We start from the raw sequence: 13,189 nt of genomic DNA on the forward strand, positions 1-13,189 counted from the left end.
CTGTGAGAAGTCGCAAAACTCCGCTCTGGGCACTGGGGCAGAGCTCTTGGATGAGGATCTCTGGGCTGAGGCAGCTGTGGGGAGGCCTACGTATGGTCTCAGCCCTTGGGCACCCAGACACCGCTGGGAGACCAAAGAAGGACTGAGACTTGGGTGGGTGGGGGGGCTACATACAGGCTGGACTGGCCCGAAGCCGACAGGGACTGAGGGAGAGAAGCTCTGGCAGCGCCCCAAGGGGTGGAGACTGTTGGTCATGTTGACTCGCTTGGCTGGGTCATGGCTGGCTCGGCTAGCTTGCTTGAGTTGGCGGCCTCCATGGCTGGAACACAGAGAGGTCCTCCAACCAGAGATTAGGTGGCAGCTCGGTAGTTGAAGACTGTCTCCACTGTCCCCCACAGTGGGCCCCAAGTAGGGGAAGTCCATGGTTTTAAAAGGTTTATTGTCATGGTGGAACGTGGCTGAAGCTGTACCCCGTACCCTGTGGCTCTTCTGCCTGCAGTCACACACTATACCTGTGGAGGGCTGCTAGGGGCGTTGCCCTACATTACTGAAAGATGAGGATCAACGGAGACCTTGGGCCTTGTGTCAGGAGCCTGGAGTCCGGGAGTATGGCAAAATGTATGTCGTCCCTCGCAGGGATACCTGTTGGGTATCCGGCCATCTCTAGCCAGTGCTCAACCAGAAACCATGGTATCCTTTCAAGGTCCTCTGCCCCACATAAAGCTAGGCACCAAGATCTATTCCATTGTTTGGCTACTCCTCCTGAGTCTAACTACCAAGGTCCAGCTATCGAAGTATTGAAATCCAGCAATCAAAAGCCCCCTTTGGCTACCATAATTACCCTGTCCAATCAAGATTAAATACTTCATCCTGACACAGGGATTCCCCTTTTATCTTTATAAACTGTCATTTGCCTATGGGCTACCCCATCTCCTCCCTATCTAGAGGCAGTCCTTTGCCCCTCCCTGGGCAAATACCCCTTCTCCCTTCACCTTAATTCCATTCCTCTTCTCCTCTATCTCCTGTATTTGTCCCTTATTTCCTGCCCTCTGTCCCTCTGGGACAAATAAATTTCCTTTGTGCTAAGAACTTGGTCTTGGAGAGTCTTGTGCTGGGTCCTTTCAATCCTTGATGGCATACCCTGCCCCTTACCCTGAACTCTCCAGCCTAGGGACTGATTTGGGCCTCTTCCCCAAGCTTCTCTTCCCTATATAACCCAGCCACTTTGGCTATTCCAGTCTCTAGGCCTCAGCTTCTCTCTTGCCTCTCTTCTCATTCTATTTTGCTCCCTCCCTCATCCAGCCTGGGCTCTTCCAGATGCCTCTGACTATGTTTTCCCTGGAATATACAATAAGCCTTCTCCTCCAACCATACTTAGGGCTATTCTGTCGTTATGTTTTCATTCATGATATAGTGCATGCTTTTGATGCTAGGACTTGGGAGATGGAGACAGGCAGTACTCTGTTAGCTCAAGGCTAGCCTAGTCTACATATTAGTTCTAGACCAAACAGGAAAACAATGAAATGCTGTCTTGATAACAACATATGTTTCAGCCATATGTAACAAATTAACATCTGAGAAAGCATGTAAGCAAGAAGACCTAAAGTTCTCTTGTCTGAGCACTTTCAAATGCAGGTGGAGAAGTTCATCACTTTGACTTTAAAAGGCCAGTTGTTTCCATTTTGGCAAATCCCCATTCTCATTGGACTTAATCTCATCTGAGATTTCCTTAGTGTGTAAGGACAAAGGACACTGAAACTTCTGGAGACTTTAGCTCCAGAACTCCACCAGTTTAGTCTTGAAGGCCCTCTTATCATTGTCTGGAAGCCAAGAAGGTTAACGCCAAGAGACTGTCCACTGGAGGGAGGCTTGCTCATTGTGTAGCAGGTGAGACACAATCAAGGATAAAAGCAAAAGATAAGCAAGAAAAAGAATGACCTACATGTAGGTCTCAGAGAGGTGAGGATGCCAGCAGGTCAAGGGGCAGTAAGGAAACCTAGCTCAAGAGCTGTGTGAGAGAGGGGACAATGGGCCTCTATCCCTTAGATTATAAAGATGAAGTATGGGCTAGATTAAAGAAAATACTCATAAAGGAGGGAATTTACATGTCTCTGGTGTTGGTCATTAGGTTTCTCCTGGTCAAAACCTACAGATGGTGAGGGTTTGGGTCAGTGACTTGAGGGACATGTTAGTTGCTGTAGCACACTGTCTCATGGTGATAGAAAGTTCTCTGAAGCTGGAAGGGACAACTGGCTTCCCAATAACACAGATCCTGAGATAACAAGTATGTTGAACTAATTTGTTCAACCTCTTTGTGATACCACCTCTTCCTCAATAAGGACACACAGCTGTAAATAATCCCATGCAGTTTATCAAGGTGACTTTGGGACATCCCTGTCCCAGACATCCTTCCTTCTCCTTCAGTCCTCTCCAGCTGCTGTGTTCTTGCCTTGAGTTTGTTCTTTACCATCACCATGGAAATTCTTTCTTCATTGAGAGCTGGTACCCTACTCACCAGAGCATCAGCCATTTTACTCTTCCATCTCTCCCTGCCCAGTTCTTTATGTAGCATCCTGATAAGGGATACATGGAAGGGAACAAGCTTTTTCACTTTTTATTGATTACTTTATTTATTGACATTTCAAATGTTGTCTCCTTTCCAGGTTCCCCCTCCAGAACTCCCCTAGCCCATCCCCCTCCCCCTGCCTTTATGAGGGTGCTCCACCACCTGTCCACCCACTCCTGCCTCAGAGCGAGCCCTAGCATTCCCCTACACTGGGGCATCGAGCCTCCACAGGAAAAAGGAACTCACCTCCCAGTGATGGCTGATAAGGCTATCCTCTGCTACATATCTAGCTGGAGCCATGGGTCCCTCCATGTGTACTCTTTGGTTGGTGGTTTAGTCCCTGGGAGCTCTGAAGGGTCTGGTTGGTTGATATTGTTGTTCTTCCTGTAGGGTTGCAAACCCCTTCTTCTCGGAAGGGAACAGTTTCACAAATTCTTATATATCCCAAATCATCTTTATTCTATCTTTGCAGATGGAAGACTGTTTGTAGAACTGTAAGTTGGATTTTATTTTTATTCAGGATTTTGATTTTTGGATTTCCTGTGTGATGGAACTAGGTGGCAAGTTCTAACAGAATCACAACCTGAAACAGGTCTCACGTGGGAGGTACATACAGAGGCTGCCTATTCAGGGAAGGAAGGGAAGAAGAGAAGGGGGAGGGGAAACTCGGACTTTTATCAGGCGGTGGCACATGTACGAGAGGACACACAGCAGGAGCAACAGTGTGTCCCTTCTGGGCAGCTAGTAACAATGTGTCCTGTCGCTGAGTCCCTGGGAGCTGGCTGTGGAGATGCTTGATTGGCAACATTGTCCCAGAGTCTCTTTCGACTGTCCCTGGAGGTGCCTGATTGCTAACACTGTGTACACATTGATACATCTTTTTTCTCTGTGTTTCATGCCCTTGAATCTCCAGGAGTCCATAGTATCCTGATGATACTATGCAGGACTGGTCTCGTTTAGTCATTTTCTGGGAAGCTAATAACTATTTTCAGTCTAGGTATTATTGCTTTATAGCTCTATGTGTTTTTAAAATTAAAAAAAAACAAACATACATTTCTCCTCTTTTCTTTTTGTTCCTCCTCCTTTTCCTTCTCCTGTTACTCCAGTGCTTTGCTCATTTCTCCATATTTGAAGCCTTTCCATTTCTCCAGATTGAGCCTCTTGGACTAAGTCATAAATTCCCTATTTTTTTCTATTTTCCTTCTCTTCATTTTTTTTTTTTTTACCTTTTGAGAGATCTATTTCTCCACCCTGTGTTCTTTGAATATTCTTCTTTGAGAAGCCTATTATTGTACTCTTCATAATTTACTGTACCATATCTTTCAAATGTCTTTATCTTGTCTGGTTTGCCAATGTTTTATGTTTTAGTTTATATTGCTTTGTTTTACACTATTGAATTTCCTTAAATACTGGGGTTCTTTTGACTGCCTGTTCATATTTAAAAGCATAGGTAGTAAAACCCAAAACAAATGACGTCATGACTAGGCCATTATGCCCCGGTGGGATTTAGTTACTAATTGCTTTCCTTTCCTAGGCTTTGGTGTGTCTGTGTGTGTGTTGCAGAGAGTACCCCTAGCTACCTGTCTTCATTTGTGAGCTACTCAGATGGCTCAGAAAAGAATCTCCAACAATAACAGCAACAAATATCAAGTGTTAAAGGGGAAGTGGGAAGTTAGGAATGTTTGTACACTTCCTCTTATCTCTCTGTTTTAGCTTCCATTTTTCTTGACCTTTCCAGAATTTTTTATTTGTTTGTTTGCTTGTTTGTTTGTTTCCAGAGAAAACCTCTTAGCTGTCTACAGGTTGTTGGGACAGCCCATGACTAGAACTGTTTCACCACAGAACTTCCCACATAGTAGCTTATTTAAGCTTACACCTGTATTGTCTACTCTTTGAGGTGGCTAACTTCCTTTTTCATGATCCTTTCTGGGGTCCTCTGGAGACAAACCAACTTTCTTTTGGCCTCCCCTTATATTTAGCTTTGTTGAATAGGTTCTGTGTCTGAGCACACTTTCATCTCTTTAATGAAACTCTGGGGCTGTTATCGTCTGTCTGCCTCCTTTCTACTTAGGGTCTCCAGATATGTTCAGACTCATCCTGGCATTACCAGTCGGACTTGAAGAGGTGGGATTAGGATTTTCTAACAAGGCCATCTCAGCATGAATAGGGCAACTATGTATTCAAATATTCCTTAAATCTTGGGAGGAAACTAAGTCTTAACTTGTTTTCTATATCTGGGGCCAGTTGCCACTACCATAAAGAAAGTTCCCTTTTTATATTCTCCTTTCTCCTTATGTATCCTTCCTTCATGCATCCAAAATAATAAATTTTCACAATTACCTTCCCCAAACTACACTTACCTTGGAATTTTCTTTCTCTTGGCATGTTCTAGACCTTATCTGTCCTGTAACTTTCAGGTCATATGACGTGTCCTACCTCCCCTCTTTTTTCTTGTACCCTATCCAATGACCTTTTCAATCAAAACTAGATTTAAGGAGTTCTAGTGTCATGAGTCATAAAAGTTTAAAAGTGTCAAGAATTTGAGAGCCCACATAAGGTAGCCTTTTCTCAAGAAAAAGTTCACCAAGAAAGATGCAAACAAGTGCATTGTATTGGTTTTAAAAATACCACTGATGGATTATCCAGAATCCCTATGCTCATTGACATCTAAAGCTCTTTTGGCTTTTTGTTTTTCTTCTTCCTTCCTTCCTTTCTTCCTTCCTTCCTTCCTTCCTTCCTTCCTTCCTTCCTTCCTCCCTCCCTCCCTCCCTCCCTCCCTCCCTCCCTCTTTCTTTCTTTCTTTCTTTCTTTCTTTCTTTCTTTCTTTCCATCCTTCCTTCTTTTTCTCTTCCCCTCTCCCTCTCCCTCTCCCTCTCCCTCTCCCTCTCCCTCTCCCTCTCCCTCTCCCTCTCCCTCTCCCCTCCCCTCCCCTCTTCTCTTCTCTTCTCTTCTTTTCTTCAAGACATGGCTTTTCTGTGTAACCTTGGATGTCCTAGAACTCACTGTGCCACCAAGCCTAGTGTGTTAACATTTTACCCAAGAGCCCTAATCTTGGTTTGGCTTATTTTTCTGTTTGTCTTCTTCATTAAAATCTAAACCTCATCAACTTATGATCATTTTCTGAGAAGTTCCTATCCCTTGCCTCCTTTATCAAAAATTTTGCCATGTACCTTCCATTGTTTTGAGTAAGTTTATGAGTTTATTACACATGAAAAAATAACTAAACTGGTAAGGGTAACAGTCAAGAAAGTCACTACAGTGACTTGAAAGGTGTCAGGAAAATTAGATACAGTGTTGCTACTTTTGGATCTGCCTCTCCCTGAAGATCATTTAATTTAATTTTTGGTTTGCCCTGAGCTTCAGTACACCGCAAAGACCGGAGGATGTGGTAACTAACACATAAAGCTTCTCTGTAGCAGAAAAAGCATGGATATTTGCTCTCCTGGATGAGGAACAGAATGCTGTTCTTTCCAGTCATGACTAGAGCTGGTCTCACTTCACATATTTATGTATAATTTTGAGGAGGAAATTTGGAGAGATTTTCAGTACAGGGTGTAAAAGATCAAACTAATGGGAGTAGCTACAAAGATATCTTTTGAAAAAGAACATGATTTTAAGTTAGTGGCAAATATTATCCCAACTTCATATGTGAGGTCAAGTCTGACCCCATTAATGAAGCAGAGCATGAAGTCTGTCAGGAATTTCAGAGCTGGTACAGAACAAGGTAGACTTGAGAGTTCTTGTAGGGCATTTGAAGTCTCCATGGACTGAGACTGTCCTTTGATGCCTCCTGTGGTGTCTCAGGCTTGGCTTCCCTGCCTGCCTCCAGGAAAACTCCCTGCTTGGCCTCATCCCCTTAACATTTTATGAATCCATCGAGTTTATTAATGAGATGGCTTGTTAGTTTCTGTGGCTCTGGGGATTGGATTCAGGGCTGCATGCTCATGAATGCTAATGGAGGGAGCATTTTACCACCGAGCTGCATTTCAAACCACAATGAGGAAGCCAAGTTGTCTTCTGTGATAGAGACATGTACCTTGAAACACATAAAAATGTTAATGTTCAAACATCATATAGCATCAAATGGGCTAACCTTTCAGATTTTTTGATGTATGTATTTCTTACACCCACATATTCAAACACAGTAATAATAAATTCAAAAACAATTTAAAAAATAAGTCTGTAGATACCAGTACTTAAAGCACTATGAAAAATGCAAACATTCTGGATATTACTTGCAACTGTACATTTTCATGAGAAACATTATATGTGGAAGAAGGCTAGACAGAAAAGAAAACTGTTTGGCTCCTAAAATGTATGGAAACGTTCCAACATATTTCTTGATCCTTGAATTTTTAAAGGATCATATGACTAGACATGTTTAAACATGATGAAGAGAATGGTCCATAGTGAGAGTCCTACTTGGAGGAATTGCTCTCTGGAAAACTTCTGCTTTACAACATTTAGATTTTATTATGATCCCTCTCATTTGAGGGCACATTTTTTTTCTTATGTTAGCATTCCTTTCATTATTTTAGCAGATTCTACACATTTCTAGAATTTGCTATATAATGTGCTATTCTAGATTCTAGAATAATTTGGTGTATTTTTGTCTCAATCTTTTGTGTAGTTGGTATCAGGATAATCTTTCTTTCATAGATTTCTACATAACAGGATATATATATATATGTGTGTGTGTGTGTGTGTGTGTATGTGTGTGTGTGTGTATACATCATATACATATACATATATATATTCTACCATTGAAGTTATAGAACAAAAGAACTTATAAGTCAATCCATTCAGAAGATACAGTGGAGGCACTAGACAGGGCTACAGCAAAGTGGGGACATTTTTTCAATATGCTTCAGACATTATTTTAAAGCGTTCTTAGCTGTAGGTTGATGAAGGCCAGAAGCCTGCTAAACTTAACAATATGTTCCAGAAGGTTTACCCAATGATCATGAGAAAATTAGCTCATATACAAAGGTAAACATGAATAGCTATTTTCTAAAGCATATAAGCTAACCAAGGTAATCTTTTCTTCTCCAGCTACATTCCATATTTCCATAATTATGATAAATTTACTTTGCTGAGGTCAATATGCATGATCGTTAACCTGGATGGCAATCCCTCAGAGAATGTGTATGGGCTAATGATTCTTCCTTTCCTTCTCTCCCAGGTCTACCCAAAGCAGCTGTGATTAGCCAACTGCAGGTGTTGAAGGGATCTGTTGGGCTATGGGCATTTGGCTGCACAGCTGATGACGTTGTTTATATAACCCTCCCTCTGTACCATAGCTCAGGGTCTCTCCTTGGAATTGGTGGATGTGTTGAGTTGGGTAAGTATCTTTTTGATAAGTCATCATGTTTAATCAGAGATTATGTTTATTATAACTTGAAAGTATTCATAGAATTTGAAGGGACTGTATGCATATTGCACAATTATAAGGTGCTCTTTGTGGAAAGAACACACTTTCATAACATTGTATATTCTTAAACTATAAAGAATAAGATCCTGGCCACTTGCCCTTGTGGTATAGACTCCTTTTTCCTTGTGGTTGCTCATTCTCTTGCAGACTAGTCCCCTGATCCCCAGACAGTCAGTCATAGTGAGTACATATGTCAGCTGCATTACAGCTTAGAGCAATCTCTGACACCACGATTACCTCAGCAGCATTCTGCTGAGCAAAACAAGTCAAAGCTCAGACAAGAGTCTAGATATGAACACTGGAAAAAACAGACTCTGCCTCTTCCAGGCAAGAAGAACAAGCTTGTATTACACAGATGAATTGTAAACCCAATTTCTTTTCTCCCTACACTCTGTCCCAAACACCCAGGAAATCTAATAATAGAGTTTATGATCCAATAGATTACATTTGCAGACATGCGAGATGATGTTTCATTTGCTAGCTCCAAAATAATAGAGTTCATTAATGACTGCTAAGTGTGTGCCTGACCTATGATTGCAAGTCATTCAGACTGTGATCAACACTTACAGGAAACAATTATCAATTGTTCAAAGTATATGTAAGAATATGTATAGAGACATACATTGCTGACAAAATTGGGTTGTTAAAAGTAAGTGTCGGACCATAGTCACTTCTCCACAGACACAGCAAGATGATTGTTCATACATGTACGTATAAATCACCCTTGTGAGAGTTAAGGGAACTGGATGACTCACCAGAGCACCTAACTTGAGGATAACAGAAAGAATGAGGGAGGAAGGGATACAGGGATGAGAGAGAGAGAGAGAGAGAGAGAGAGAGAGAGGAGGGGGGAGATGGGGAGGGGGAGAAGGATAGAGGGAGAGAAGGAGCGAGAGAGAGGGAGGGAGGGAGAGAGAGAGAGGACAGAGGGAGGGAGAGAGAGGGAGGGAGAGGGAGAGAGAGATCCTCTGTGGAAGAGAGGCATTTGACCTAGGTCTGTTCTTGAAGCCTAGTGCCAGAACAGTGTAGTGAAATCCACTGCTAGTCCCAGGAACCCCACTGCCACACTGTACCTGTTTTGCACTGAGCTATGGTTTAGTAACTGTCCCTACCATCTCTTCTTGAACAACCAGGGACAGAACTGGGAGCAAGACTTCATCCACTGTGAAGTAGAGCATGAAAACAAGTGTGGGTACCCATTTTAGAACTTGGAAGCAGTAAAAAATGGGGTAGTCATAAGACCAAGTGATTTTACTCATGGATACATGTCCAAGGGAACTCATTATGAAAACATTATGTCACACTTGGCCATGGGTATGCTTATTATTCTTGTTGGCCAAGAGAAGAAGCAACACAAATACACACTACTAATGTATTGACAAACAAAATGTTACATATCCATGGATATATTCAATCATAAGGAGTAGGAAGTGTTAATACATGTTACAAGATAAACAGACCCAAACAACATTTTATAGTAAATGAAAGACCGGGTACAATACGTTACACTAGTCCAGAGCAGGAAAGTTTAGAGGCAGATGCTCATAAATGATCACCAAGGGTATGGGGAGTTGGGAAGGGGGAGTTAAAAATTGGAATGACTGCTAAGGTGATATAAAAACAAATGCCCTAGAATTAGGTAATGATGTTGATGATGGCATCTTTGTGACTATATGAAAAATCTCAGGATTGTATACTTTAAATTGTGAATTACATCCGAATTAAAAAATGCACACCATGTTAAAATGTTATTAAAGCTAGATTCTATACCCATTAATGAACTTTCCGTTGATGGGATTTTTAGCACAGCTTATTAAATCTTGACTTCAGAGTATAATGAAGCTGCTTTAAAGTCTTCACAATAAACTGCATGTTTTTGTGCAAAGATAAAATGAGGCACTATCATTCATCTCTGAGAAGAAGGATGGATGATCTGCCCAGTGCCCATGGCAATATACATGTACTTCCAGTAATGTAGTAATATACATACATGTACTTCCAATGCTGTGGTAGTATACATGTGCTTCCAGGGCTGTGGGGGTATATATGCAAATTACTGATTTTGAGTTCCATTCCGCAAATCACAGCAAGTGCATTTGCCATCTATACTACATGACTACACTAAGACATGGATCTTCAAAGTCATGTTTCCAAGTGTGTTTGTTACCAATGATTGTGGATGAGGCATAAAAGCCTGGGAAGTGAACAGATCTGTTAGGACATCACAATCAGTTGTGTGCCATGTTAACTTAGTGCCTGTTTTTAATCCCTTCTCATAGGGGCCACATGTGTGTTAAAGAAGAAATTCTCCGCAAGCCAGTTTTGGAATGATTGCAAGAAGTACAATGTGACTGTGTTTCAGTACATTGGGGAACTTTGTCGTTATCTGTGCAAACAACCTCAGGTAAGAGTGTTGCTGTGGAGACACTGAAGGCTTCAGGTAGAATATGCTTTCTTCGCTTTCAGTGTGCAATCCTTCAGTATAGAATTTATCAAATACACACGGGTGCCTATAGTATACAAGATAAAGGAAATATAAAAGTCCAAGAAAATAAGAGGGCCACCCAAAGAAGTGTCCATAATACACTTTGTTCTGCAGCAGGGCCAGGCAGATCCATAGTCTGGTGCACTTCAAGTTCAGGCCGATTCCAGTTTGATTGTGAAATTAGATGCACAGATTTACAGAAAAGTAATTCCAAGTTGAAAGTAGATAATGCCTAAAAATTCTGGGCTTTAAAAATGGCAGCAATTAATAGTTTCCTTTTGAGTCCACGATTACATTGGGTATATTACTGTATATACATATATTACATTGGGTTTATTACTGTTCCTTTTTTTATTAAATGTTGAAAGGAAACTTTATTCTGTACTCATCCCCCACCCCAAGCAGTCAAGCTGACATTCTTTTGATCAGTTGTGGCTGCATGAAAAATCGGTGAGTGCAGAGATTTGACGTAGCCTGGGGTTTGTCTTTCTGACTTATTTGCTTTTACTGTCCTTGGCTTTGTTCTGGTCTCATTTATCTTCCTAAATGCAAAAACAAAACAAACAAAAAAAACCTTTCTGACTTTCTAAACCCTATTGACAACTAAGTTGTGTTTTATTTTCTTTAATCAACATGAACCCCTTCCAGAAGAGCTATAGAACATGCTACCCTTTGTGAGGAGGGACAGCAGAGCCATGGCTCGGAGCTACACCTCCTGGCCTGAGTTGCCTCTCCCAGCATGTTTGTCAAGGTGTGGATAGATGGTAGACTGGGATAGCTCTTCTCTTCTTCCTGGTTAAAATATTAACACTGCTGCTTCCACTCATTACGTACAAGCCAGATGAAACTAGGCTGGGAGCCCTAAATAAAAAAATAATGAATATGTGCGATTGTATAGGACAGATAAACACAGAAAAGAATGAATGTGACTGTGGATGTGGATAGCCTGATCTACAGGAAGCTTTTATTCATGAGAATGGATTTCATCACGGGGCGACTTCCTGTCTGCTTGTCTCCTTTTGTCAGAAGCCATTTGTATTTTTTCTTATCAGCAAATCTGTATCTATTTAAAGAACATTTGGCTTCATTATTCTTTCTCATCATACACACATACATGCATACATACATACATACATACATACATACATACATGAGGTTTTAAACCATGGTCTATGGAATACTCTGTTTTGTTCCCATTCTGTAAGCCTGCCTAACTTGCTGCTTGTACTGTCTCAGTATATTATTGTAGTGTTTGCAAGGAAAGCCAACTGTTGGAGCACATGGTTTTTCTTAACAAGGCATAGGTGTGTACTAGGGACATGCATGCATGTTATTGATAGGTTTAGTCCAAGAGATCATACCTAGAATCAGAGTGGAAGGAGCAAAATCCCTGCCATCTGCTGCTTATGCTCTTAGACGACCATTTCGCATGAAACCCTGTTTTCTGTAGTAAGCAGCTCTGCATGCTGGGCTGTAGGCAACAAACATTTGGTTTTGTTTTCTGTGTGTCCTGCTTTTGCCTCTCTATGTATCAACCAACATTCTCAGTTCCTTAAAACTTAAAGTTATGCAGAATTTTCTGCATCTCAAGAGAAACTTTGAAGTGTCTGTTTCTGTGGGCATCTGTACTGGCTGATTCTGTGTCAACTTGTCTCAAGCTGTTATCACAGAGAAAGGAGCCTCCCTTGAGGGAGTGCCTCCATGAGATCAGCTGTAAGGCATTTTCTCAATTAGTGATCAAGGATGGGAGGGCCCATTGTGGGTGGTGCCATCCCTGGGCTGGTAGTCCTCGGTTCTAAAAGAAAGCAAGCTGAGCAAGCTAGGGGAAACAATCCAGTAAGTAGTATTCCCCCATGACTTCTGCCTCCAAGTTCTTACTCTCTGTAAGTTCCTGTCCTGACTTCCTTTGGTGATGAATAGCAATGTGGAAATGTAAGCTGAATAAACCCTTTCCTCCCCAACTTGCTTCTTGGTCATGATGTTTATGCAGGAATAGAAACCCTGACTAAGACACCATCTAAAGAGGGTCTTCAGCCCAGATGTATTAGGATTTCTGAGTTGGATGGGAGTCTGTGTTCTGGAAGCACAAGACTGTTTCTGAGAAGGAGTTGCTGCACCACATAGCAGCTTAACAAAGAGGATTTTATTTTATCTTTTTTTAAGTAATCAGAGATTCAACATTGGTGTGACTCCTTTGTGGTTGTGATCACACCAATCTGATACTTGGTACTGAAAGCCAGATGGGCTTGTCTGTTGAGAACTAAGCCGTAGAATATCTCTGATAGAAATTCTGACAGTGTCAGAAAATCTGTCTAACTGTTAAGAGGGACTTGAAATGGCTGAGGAATAGGTGTTTTCTATGGTTCTTAAATGTCTCTATCCAATCTATCATCCATCTATATATCTATCAGTCAACTATCTATGTATCTATCTATCAATCATCTATCTACCTATCAGTCATCTATCTATCTATTCATCTACATCGATCATCCATGTATGTATCTATCTAATCTATATCTATATATCTAATCTATTATCTATATATCATTTATCTACATCTATCTCTCTATCTATCTATCATCCATCTATCTATCTATCTGTCTATCTATCTATCTATCTATCTATCTATCATCTATCTATCTATCTATCTATCTGTCTATCTATCTGGGATGGCAGGTGTGAAGATCAGTTTAGTAGTATTAATAAT

General features: G+C 41.3%; 1 protein-coding gene across 1 annotated transcript in view; it reads left to right on the forward strand.

The window, feature by feature from the left end:
* The window catches only part of Slc27a6 (solute carrier family 27 member 6), a 55,459-nt gene that overhangs the window by 15,956 nt on the left and 26,314 nt on the right, over positions 1-13,189 (forward strand). The window contains exons 3-4 of the mRNA XM_028777231.1: positions 7,749-7,907; positions 10,277-10,401. Coding sequence (XP_028633064.1) covers positions 7,749-7,907; positions 10,277-10,401 — 284 coding nt within the window. The remainder of the gene's footprint in view (positions 1-7,748; positions 7,908-10,276; positions 10,402-13,189) is intronic.

This window comes from Grammomys surdaster, unplaced genomic scaffold (genome assembly GCF_004785775.1).
Source record: "Grammomys surdaster isolate TR1022 unplaced genomic scaffold, NIH_TR_1.0 278, whole genome shotgun sequence".
Lineage (NCBI taxonomy): Eukaryota > Metazoa > Chordata > Mammalia > Rodentia > Muridae > Grammomys > Grammomys surdaster.